The sequence below is a fragment of the Acomys minous genome (assembly GCF_964271855.1).
Source record: "Acomys minous genome assembly, chromosome: 9".
In the NCBI taxonomy this organism is placed as follows: domain Eukaryota; kingdom Metazoa; phylum Chordata; class Mammalia; order Rodentia; family Muridae; genus Acomys; species Acomys minous.
In genome coordinates, this window is record NC_140490.1 from 80,315,139 (window position 1) to 80,326,450 (window position 11,312).

Below are 11,312 nucleotides of genomic sequence, written 5' to 3' on the forward strand. Positions count from 1 at the left end.
ATTAGGGGGACAGGTCATCCCAGTTACAGGAGATGCTGAGCCAAAAGCATCACCAGTCCAAGGCATTTTGGATAACTTAGCGAATCTGTGTCTTAAAATAAAAGCAAAGAGTCATGGGTGTGGCCCAGAGGTAGAGCCCCTGCCTAGAAACCCCAGTGAGGATGGGGGACCATTGCTTAGGGCTACAGCCCCTGCCAGAATCCCCCAGTGAGGTCTGGGGGTATGCTCAGGGGTGGACCACATGCACCACGTGGGCTCAGTCCTGAGTGCTAGAAAAACAAAAGGTGCCACAATTGGGGCCTGTAGAATAGTCCCATGGGTTGAATACTCCCAACCTGATGGCCTGAGGACCCTCTTAGTGAAAAGGGAGCTCCAAGCCCTGCAGATTTGTTCTTTAACCTCCCAGGCACACTCTGACGTGTATACCCATGTACACACACACGCGCGCACACACACACACACATTCACATGTCAATATAAGAAAAACGACTCTAAGAACACCAACAAATTTGATTTCTGTTCAGCAAGACTCTGAGGTTTGGGGCCTGGAGAGATGGCTCAGCAGTTAAGAGCACTGACTGCTCTTCCTGAGGTCCTGAGTTCAATTCCCAGCAACCACATGGTGGCTCACAACCATCTATAATGTGATCTGATGCATACTGTATACATAATAAATAAATCTTAAAAACAAACAAAAAGACTCTGAGATTTGTCCCCAGAATTGTCAGGGAATAAAATGGAAAACAAAGTTTGCAAGTCCGTCACTGCAACAAAACAGAAGGCCACACTTGTGATTTGACTTCGCTCAGTGCAGACACCGCAGGCTGGGTACTACGCCTCCTGAGCCATCCCTCCTGTCGTTGGCCAGAGCTCGGCTTTCAGGGGCACGCTGCTGAGTGACTAGCAGGTGACTGATGACCCAGTGATCCGCTTTAACTAACCTTTGTCCCTGAGGACAGGATCTGCTCTCTGTAATAGACATTCCCTCAAAAAAAAAAATTTAAAAAGGGGGGGTCCCTTGGACTGGAGCCATGGCTCGCTGGTTAACAGCACATACAACTTTTGCAGAGGACCTGAATTCAGCCCCCAGCACTCACGTCAAGTGGCTCATAGCTGCCTCTAAGTCCAGCTCTGGGAGTGTTGGTGCCTCCTGCTGGCCTCTGTGGATATCTGCACCCACATTACATACCCATAGAGATATACACCTAAGGAAAATTTAAAGCAGACCTGTTTTTGTTTTAAGATTGAGTTCCTTGCCGGGCCTGGTGGCGCACACTTTTAATCTCAGCACTCGAAAGGCATAGGCAAGCAGATCACTGTGAATTCGAAGCCAGCCTGGTCTACAAAGTGAGTCCAGGACAGGGAAGGCTACACTGAGAAACCCTGTCTCAAAAACAAACAAACAAACAAATAAATAAATAAAAATAAGAAGACTCCATTGAAATAAAATGCAAAGCAATTCTTTGCAAGTGCTGCAGAAACTTACCATAGGCTGACATCAGCTTACAGAGGAGGAGTTGGGGCACAGCTACGGCCCCGACTGGCTCTGTGTCCTGCCTGGCAGGAGCAACCTGATGCTGTGCCCTCAGCCTTCCAGCCCCCAGAAACTTAGAGGGGCTGGGGTAGGCCTAGTTTAAGAAGGAAAATGTGAAAGCAGGTCTCAAGTAGCCCAGCCTGGCCTTGAACTCAAAATACAGCTGGTGCTGACATTGCACTCATGGGTTCTCTGTTTCCTGAATGCTAGTCTAGCAGGTGGGCAGGGATGGAACCCAGGGCTTCCTGTCACTCCAGCAGAGACAGCGTTTCTCTGTGTAGCCCTGGCTGTCCTAGAACTCTTTTAGACCAGGTTGGCCTCGAACTCACAGCGACCTGCCTGCCTCTGCCTCCAGAGTGCTGGGATTAAAGGTGTGCATCACCACGGCCAGCTAACAGATCCTTTCTTTGTGCCTCATTATAACAGAATGACCCAGGCCAGCTTGAGCTACAGAGCAAGACTTTATATCAAAAGAAATGAAGGCTGTGGATGAGGCTGCACGGTAGAGCAATCGGCACCCGTAGAAACGGCTGGGTGTGTGGACGTGACCGAGTGCTGGGGACATAGACACAGGAGGATCGCTGGGGCTTGCTGGCCTCCGGCCTCCTCACACACATACACACATACACAAATCTGTCGGCTCTGGCCTTCCGACCAGCCTCAAGCATGGCTTCACACTCCAGGTGCTGCGAGCTGTCAGAGGTCATGGCCTGTCATTTCCTCTGAGCCCCTAAGTCTGGGTCACAGGGGAGCCTGGGAAGCTGAGCAGACAGCATGGATCCTGTGCCCAGAACGCTTGACTCTCAGGGCTGGGCGGGAGGAAAGAGAAGGCTGTATTCGGGACTGTCGTGCCAAGGGTGTCCCTGGGGACCTCATGGGTTCCCAGTACGTGGGAGCAGGACAGAGCGGGGCTTGAACCTCTGCCAATGACACAATGGCCCTTTGATTCACGCGGCCTAGGCCACAGCAGTCCAGCATGAGGGGTCAGGCCTCGGCCAAGGTCAGCGCTGTCCCTGCTCTTCACTCCCTCCTATAAGCTCCTGGTGAGAACACAGGCTCCTGTGCCCTGGCCCAACCTAGGAGCATCCTTGAGAGACTGCCAGGGACCAGGGCCAGGTCAGTATCTTCCCTCACTGGCACTGGGTAGCTACAGTGGCGGGGGCGGGGGGAGATGGTTTCTGCTGTCGATGAATCTGCTGGGACTTCACTGTGTGATGTCAAGTGGGAGAACATGTCACCTGAGGGGGTCTGTAGTGGATATACGAATGGGGAGGGTGGCCTTAGGAAACCCAGTGTCATTCCCGCCCCCGTACTTCCAGTTATAAATGAATTTACCTGTGGTGTTTGTTTTTTTGTTTCTTTCTTTGTTTTGGTTTTTTTCTCTTTCTCTTTCTTTTTCTTTCTTTCTTTCTTTTTATTTTTTATTTATTTTTATTTATTTTTGTTTTTTTGAGACAGGGTTTCTCTGTGTAGCCCTGGCTGTCCTAGACTCACTTTGTAGACCAAGCTGGCCTCGAACTCACAGTGATCCGCCTGCCTCTGCCTCCCGAGTGCTGGGTTTGTTTGTTTTTTGAGACAGGGTTTCTCTGTGTAGCCTTGGCTGTCCTAGACTCACTTTGTAGGCCAGGCTGGCCTCGAACTCACAGAGATCCGCCTGCCTCTGCCTCCCGAGTGCTGGGATTACATGCGCGAGCAGCTTCTTGCCTATCTGTGCACCGTGTCTGTGCAGTACCTTAGGTGGCCAGAAGAGGACACTATGCTCTGCCACTGGAGCCACAGAGTGTTCTGTGGGTGCTGGGAACTGGTCCTTGCTTCTCTGGAAGAGCTCTTGACTGCTGAGCCAGCTCTCCAGGCTGGTCATCTGAAGTGTAAGCTGGGTGAGGGCAGAAGTGGCTCAGCCCTGGTCACTGGCAGCGTGTTAGGACACGCGAGTGTTTAAAGGAGGCCCCTAGGTGGGAGGTTACCCCCATGAGCTGTAGGCACACTGCCTCAGCCATGAGAGCCCCATGGCCCCTAAGCTCTCTCTGCCCCAGAAGCTGGGTGCTGTAGCTGGGAGAGAGGGAAGTGAGAGTCAGCTCCACGTGTGCCACAGCCAGCTGCAGGGATCAGAGGACAAAGCTTGCAGGGGTTGGTGTTTCCCGAGTGTCTGTATCCAGGGGTTGGAACTCAGCTTGTGGGGCCTGCCAGCGCCTTCACCCTCTGAGCCATTTTGTTGTGGTGGTGGTTATTTTGAGGCAGGGTCTCACCATGTGACTCTGGCTGGCCTGGAACTCACTATATAGACAAGATCTGCCTGCCTCTGTCTCCCAAAAGCTGGCATTACAGGGGTGGCCCACCAAACCAGGCTGCTGAGCCATTCTGACTGTTTTTGAGACAGAGACTTTCTGGCCTGGACTCCCCATGTAGACCAGGCTGGCCTAGAACTCCCCATGTAGCCCAGGCTGGCCTGGAGCTCCCCATGTAGCCCAGGTTGGCCCGGAGCTCCCCATGTAGACCAGGCTGGCCCGGAACTCCCCATGTAGACCAGGCTGGCCCGGAGCTCCCCATGTAGACCAGGCTGGCCCGGAGCTCCCCATGTAGACCAGGCTGGCCCGGAGCTCCCCATGTAGACCAGGCTGGCCCGGAGCTCCCCATGTAGACCAGGCTGGCCCGGAGCTCCCCATGTAGACCAGGCTGGCCCGGAGCTCCCCATGTAGACTAGGCTGGCCCGGAGCTCCCCATGTAGACCAGGCTTGCCCAGAACTCCCCATGTAGACCAGGCTGGCCCGGAACTCCCCATGTAGACCAGGCTAGCCCGGAACTCCCCATGTAGACCAGGCTGGCCCGGAACTCCCCATGTAGATCAGGCTGGCCTGGAACTCCCCATGTAGATCAGGCTGGCCTGGAGCTCCCTATGAACCTGTAGCCCTTCTAAGTGCTGGGATTCTATAGTGTGCCTCCTTGGGTGTGTGAGGATATATGTGCACACATGTACCCACAGAGGCCAGGAGACATCAGCTATCCTCTCTCACCCTTGTCCTTAATCCTTTGAGCCGAGAGTCTCTCACTGAAGTTGGAGCTAGGCTGGCCAGCAAGCCCCAGCAACCATTTTGTCTCCACCCCACAGTTCGGGGTTACAGGCCCTCTTGCCCCACACTATCAGCTTTTTCCATGGATGCTGGAGGTTTGAAAACTCAGGCCCTCCTGTTTAAGCAGCAGTCGGTCTTAAAGCCTGAGCCATCTCCTAAACCCTGGTTTGGTTTGGCTTGGTTTGGCTTGGTTTGGCTTGGTTTGGCTTGGTTTGGTTGCTCCTTTTGAGGCAAGGTCTCAGGTAGCCCAGGCTAGCCTGGGCTATGTAGCTGAGAATGATGTTGAACTCCTTGATAGTCCAGTCTTCGCCTCCTGTCGCTGGACTGACAGGTGTGCCCATCATGGCCACAGACATGCCCATGAGCTAGCTGTAGACGGACCTCTAGTTTGACTCACAGCAATCCTCCTGCTTCAGCCTCCCAACCTCTACAATGATAGGTACGAGTCTTTAAGCAGCTTGGAGCAGCTGGGGACACTGCGAGCGTGAGTATTGTCAGGGTGAAGGTCAGGCTGGAGGCTGAAGGGACCAGACGGCAAGCCCCAGTGTCTTGCTTAGCCCAGACTTCCAGACGCACTCGGGTGGGTTCTCTCACCTGGGCGCCACCAAAAGTCCCCAAAGGCACAGGAACCCCTGGGGGTGTCCATGTCCCAGAATATGCCCTCCGGGTAACAGTTATGTGACCTGACCCAACTGCGTACTGTCTCGCCTAGACAACAGTCTGGTTCCCAGATGGGACGGGGCCTGCCCCGGGTGGCCACCCCCGCGCAGGCCCTGCGCCTCGGGGACACGTCCGCCCCGCCCCGCCCGCCGCCGGCCCCGCCCGCCCTGGGCTTTTATAGGCCGAGGCGCCAGCACTCGCCGAGTCCCTGCTGCTGCCCCACACTCGCCATGCGTCCTGGGGCACTGTGGCCGCTGCTCTCGGGAGCCCTGGTCTGGGCGGTGGGATCCGTAGGCGCCGTGATGGACTCGGGGGATTCTGCGCCCGGTGAGTGGGGCTGGGCGGAAGGGGCGGGAGAGCGGGCCACCCACGTGGCCTGCGGAATGCGGCAGGGGGATGTCTGTGGTAAGCTCTGGCTGGGTGGGCGAGTGCGGGGCTCCACGCCTCCAGCCTTAAAAGAGGACTGACATTTATATTTATTGAGCTCTTACTGTTTACCTGCTTTCCCATGAATCCAAAGAGTCAAAACTTATGAGAACTTTTCCATCCCTGTTTTTTAGGATGGGTAAACTGAGGCTCGGGGTCACGGACCTCTTCAGTGACACTGGGGGGCTCCCTTAAGCCCAGAGAGAAATCTCTCCATGGCTAGACCAGCTCATGCCATCTGGTTGGAGGGCGTCAGGGTCCCCTAGAGGGACTGTCTCCTTTGGACCGGTGTACCTGAGAGAGCTCTAGACTCAGTTTCCCGTTTGTAAAAGCGTTTGCTGAGGTGCTGGGGTCCAGTTCGTGGGAGGTATTGAGCAGTGTCTCCTGAACAGGGATGAGTTCTGATACGGGGGATGCAGCTGTCCCCACTTCAGAGTGACGACTAGAGCCGAGGGGGTCTGTGTTCTAGCACCTACCCCGCCCGCCCCACAGGGCTGCTAGCTTCCAAGGGAGCAGAGCCCCCTCCCCTAGGGCCTGTCCCCCGTCCCCATCCCAGGGGAGTGAGCTCACGCAGAGGGAATGTTCCCCAGTTGGAGTGAGTAAGAGGCGGATCAGGCAAGGGGGGCGGCTGCAGGCCGGGGGCTCGGCTGCCCTGGGCACTGTCTAGACAGAGGGCAGAGGCGGGAAGCCAGTGCAGGCCCACAGACCCTCACATGCCAGGCGCCTGGCATTTGAAGGGGCTGGGCAGGGTGCCAGTTCTCAGGCCTGGAGGCCGGGCGGGAGCTGGTGGTGGAGCACTGGGGTGCGGCTCAGAGGAGGAGGGTTCCCCACACAGCAGAGCCAGGGCCGTCACTATGGCTTTCTGTCTCTCCTTCCTAAGTCCAGGGCTGCAGGACATCCATGACAGCTATGGCCACCTCTGAACTGGAGGGGGCATTAGGTCACAGGTGTCTGGGGTTGGTTGGGACTTTGCAACACTTTGAAAGAACACTGGTACAGGAAAATTCTTAGGTGGAGATGGGGGGGTACAGAGTCACCCTCCTCCTCTTCCGCTTAGGTGGTGTGTGCTGGCTGCAGCAGGGCAGGGAGGCCACCTGCAGCCTGGTGCTGAAGACAAATGTCAGCCAGGAGGAGTGCTGCGCTTCAGGCAACATCAACATGGCCTGGTCCAACTTCACCCACCCAGACAATAAAATCAGCCTGCTAGCATTCCTGGGCCTTATCCACTGCCTCCCATGCAAAGGTGATGCCCGCGGCCGGGGCTCTGGGGAGGGGTGAGAAGGCTGAGAAGACCCCTGGTTTCATCACGCAGGGAGCCTGCATCCCACCTCACCTGGTGGGAAGGACCAGCACCGTAAATCCCACCCCCAGAGAACAGAATGGGCCACAGTCCAGACACCCTCTGCCTTGGAGGAAGCGTTGATTGGAGGGCACCCCTGGCTCAGGGCCGAGCCAGCAAGGACCTGGAGGGACTTGGAGGGAATGGGCATTAGACCTGGGGTGTTGGGAGATGATTAGGAGTTTGCTGGGTGGAGCCCATAAGGAAGCGTGCACTCGGTCTAGGGTCAGTCTAGGAGGGTGGGGCGCCATCAGGCAGGGCTGCAGACCTAAAGGCCAAGGCCAGGAGCCCTCCTCACTGGCCTCTGGGGTAGAATTAACCTCTGATCAGCCTGAGCCCTTTGCCACATGCATCTCTTCCAGACCCCACCCCTGGCTTCTGGGAAAAGCATGGATCTCAAGAATCACCTGGCCTGGCATGAGGGCCTGATTGCCCTCCCCACCCTCCTGGGGAGTGAGGATGGGCCCTGTACGGGTGCCACAGAGTCCAGGGTCTGCTCTCCAGACCCACCAGCAACTGAGCTGGCAGAGGGAAGGTGTCCATTCTCAGTCCAGCAGGAAGTCCTCAAGCTAGGATGCTTTGGGTCCCCTTGTGCTCACAGCTGTAAGCAGCCTCAGTTTCCTCATGTGTAAAATAGTGGCTGAACAATATAAGAGACAGGTGGCCAGAAGTGGTGGTGCAGGTCCCAGTCTCAGCTCTTGGGAGGTTGAGGCAGGACCATCAGCAGTTCAAGGCCAGCCCTGGACACAGAGCAAATTAGAAGCTAGCCTTGGTTACTTGAAACCCCCACCTGAGATACGAAGATGCGCTGAATGAGCCCCTCCCCATTGCCTCCAAGGGGTGGTCCTAGTGGAAGCGCCAATACGTATGCACCTATTAATTGTGCATCACGGTGCGCCTGGACGCCGGTGACAAGTGAGAATCACCTGCGCGTGTCCTGTGTCCTCAGATTCCTGCGACGGAGTGGAGTGCGGCCCCGGCAAGGCATGTCTCATGTTCGGGGGTCGTCCACACTGCGAGTGCGCGCCCGATTGCGAAGGGCTTCCCGCAGGCTTCCAGGTCTGCGGCTCTGATGGCGCCACCTACCGGGACGAGTGCGAGCTGCGCACCGCGCGCTGCCGCGGACACCCGGACCTGCGCGTCATGTACCGCGGCCGCTGCCAAAGTAAGAGCCGTGGCCGTGGAGGGGCGGGGCCTATGTGGGCGGGGCCCGGGAGAGTAGGTAGGGCGGGTGGGTGGGGCCTAGGGAGGGCGGGGCCTGCCCAGTGTCTAGAACAAGGTCGGACCGGCTGAGGGGCGGGGCTCGGTGGGAGGTGGGACCAAACAGGGGCGGGACTCCAGAACTCCGGGGGCGGTGCCTGCACAAGTCTGATCCAAAAGTTGTTAAATTGGCTCTCTCCAGTTACCGTGTCTGCACCCAGCCTTTGGGAGGGGCAGGGTTATGCAAAAGTGCCGGTCAGGTCAGGTGGGAGCCAGAGTCGGCAGAGACTGAGCCCGAGCCCCGGTGTAACGACGACTCCTGGGCGTGTCGGGGACAGGGCTGTGCGCCGCAGCACAAAGCGCGAAGCCCTGCGGGCCCGCGTGCCCTTACAAGTGCAGACGCGCGGGAGAAGCTGCGCGGTCACGGGAAGAGGCTTGTGACGGATTGGGAGGGGCGGGTGTGGGTGTGTGGCCATGAAAGCAAACGGATGGGTGGAGCTTGGAAGAATGGGGCGTGGTTTGGCCGTTGGGTGGGGCTGTTGTCCTGGGGGCGGGGCTTTCCAGCTGAGGGGCTTGCGTTTTAGAGTGGGGCTTGCGTTCCAGGGGGTGGGTCTTGACTGCAGGTTGAGGCTAATGCCCTAAGGCGGGGCTGAAGAATGGAGGTGCACTTGTGTCCTAGGAGTGGGGCTTTGTGAGGGTAGCTGGACTCACAAGGAGGAGACACCATCCGGCACCTGACCTGCCCTCTCTCGGGCCTACAGAGTCCTGCGCTCAGGTAGTGTGCCCACGCCCCCAGTCGTGCCTCGTGGACCAGACCGGCAGCGCGCACTGCGTGTTGTGTCGTGCTGCGCCCTGCCCGGTGCCTTCCAGCCCTGGCCAGGAACTCTGTGGCAACAACAACATTACCTACGTCTCCTCCTGCCACTTGCGCCAGGCCACCTGCTTCCTGGGCCGCTCCATCGGGGTTCGCCACCCAGGCATCTGCACAGGTGAGGAGTAGGTGGGTCTCAGCATCTGGTCCACCAAAGGGTGGTGCCCCACTCTCACTCTCACCTGTTTCCTTCGTACCTGCAGGGACCCCCAAAGTACCACCAGAGGAGGAAGAGAACTTCGTGTGAGCTGCAGCCACTGGGCCTAGTATTTGAGCCCATCCCGACTTTATTTATTGTCACAGAAAAGATTCTAATTTATCTCAGAAGGACAATCCCAAACCTGGCCTGGAACCACTTGGGGATACCCTAGGATCCTGAGCACATATCACAAGGACTGATGGTTTTGTAAGGGTCGGTATGTGCCAGCGTCGCCAGGCACTGGGATCAAGTTAGGACCCCAGACACCTGCTGCCCAGGGAGGCCGCTTCATGGAGACCCCCTGCTTTGATCAGCTTTCTAGGCTGGAGCTGCATCTCAGGCACAGCCAATGGCAGTGTCCACCTCATCTGCTGTTCACATGGGGCCTCCTGGCCTCCGCCCAGAGAAACACGGGGTTCCTCCCTGCTCACGCCACTTAGAATGGGACCTGGTGGAGATGCTGGGTCCCTGCTGACTTGCAGGCCCAAGATTGCCTTGCCCAGGGCGCCTCAGAGTCGCCCTAGTGCCTACTGCCCTGTTCCCTGGACACCACATCAGCCAGTCCCACTCATCCAAGCCCAGCTGGTGACACAGCCTGGCGCTGTTTGGGGCCCCGACCTTCAGACTGCTCGACTTTGCTCTGACGGCCACCACTCAACACTGCTCACCTGTGCCTTCAAGGAGCCCAAAAGGACTGGGAGCTGCCATTCAGCAGGAAGAGAGCTTTCCTAGCACTCACATAAAGTGGACATGTTGGCAAAGACCTGTCAATCCCAGCACTGGGAAGTAGAGGCGAGGGGATGGGGGATGAGGGATGAGGAGTTCAAGGTCATCCTTGGCCACACAGTGAGTTCAAGGCCAGCCTGGGCTATATGAGTCCTTATCTCTCAAAAACAAACAAACAAACAAATAAACAAAACCAAAAAAATCTTAAAAGGAGCCAGGCGAGTTGGCCCATGCCTGTAATCCCATCACTCAGAGAGGCAGAAACAGGCAGATCTCTGTGAGTTTGAGGTCAGCCTGGTCTACAAAGTGAGTCCAGGAGGATATCCCAGGCTACATAGAGAAACACTATCTCAAAAAACAAACAACCACAACAAAATAAAAAAGGAAGGTAAGATATTAGACCACAAACAGAAGACCACGGAGGGCACAGCCCATGGAGGGCACAGGCCCCGGTTTGTGGTCCAGGAGGTTCCCAGGGTCTTTCATGTCACCCTCCAGTTCTCAGCTGTGCCTTTCTTGTAATGTCCCCCAAAAGTGTCCTTAGCAGGGAGCTAAGACAGACCTTCCCTCCCTGGGGCTCTGCCTCACCAAGCAAATAAAAGACAAGAAAGCCACCCTGGGTGGCCAGCCTCCACTGCCGCCTCCTCTCTGAGCCTGGGGACTAGGGTGGGACCAACCACGAAAGCTTCCAGAGATACAACCCGTGTTCCTGGGTCCCTGGAAAGCGTGGAGGCGAGGGAGAGGAAGTGGGCCCTTCTGGGGTCCTGGAGATACAGGAACAAGGTGGCTCCAAGATGGCAGCTCATCCAGGGCTCAGAAGTGAACCTGTTTGAGCTGAAACCTGGAGGACTGATGGTGGAAACTATAACTAATATGCTGAGACAACTTCGGCCAGGAGGGAGGCTAACCTGCAGTTCTAGGAACGGAGACATACCTCTTCGTGTCTTTTGCGTCTCACTATCTATTAGTCCCCTGGCTCTGTGTTAGTGGGGTTAGTCTGTGGTCCATTAGGATACAGAGCAAGTGCCCAGTAGGCACCCGGAAGGGGGACTGCGGTGTTGGAGTGCATGACGTCAGGTGGGTGACGGAGACCAGCTCCGCGAACGTCTTGAGTACAGGCGGACTACTGCTCTGGTGGCAAGTAGCCTTGAACAGGCGGACTACTGCTCTGGTGGCAAGTAGCCTTAAGAAACGGGCGGACTATTGCTCCGGTGGCAAATAGCAGTGGTTTATTTCTTAAGTACAGCTTTTATACTATTCTAAAGTAGCATATTCGGGCTTGGCGCGTA

General features: G+C 56.6%; 1 protein-coding gene across 2 annotated transcripts; it reads left to right on the plus strand.

The window, feature by feature from the left end:
* The first annotated feature begins 5,421 nt into the window (after positions 1–5,421).
* On the plus strand, positions 5,422–10,657 carry FSTL3 (follistatin like 3). 2 transcript variants are annotated; one of them, XM_084795594.1, is made up of 5 exons: positions 5,426–5,589; positions 6,746–6,931; positions 7,977–8,192; positions 8,989–9,216; positions 9,302–10,657. In XM_084795594.1, the coding sequence occupies exons 1-5, from the start codon at positions 5,493–5,495 to the stop codon at positions 9,343–9,345; spliced, it is 771 nt and encodes a 256-aa protein (XP_084651720.1). In that variant the 5' UTR covers positions 5,426–5,492; the 3' UTR covers positions 9,346–10,657. The 2 variants fall into 2 exon arrangements, with proteins under 2 accessions (XP_084651721.1, XP_084651720.1); XM_084795595.1 differs by lacking the exon at positions 6,746–6,931 and having other exon boundaries at positions 5,422–5,589.
* The last annotated feature ends 655 nt before the right edge of the window (positions 10,658–11,312 follow it).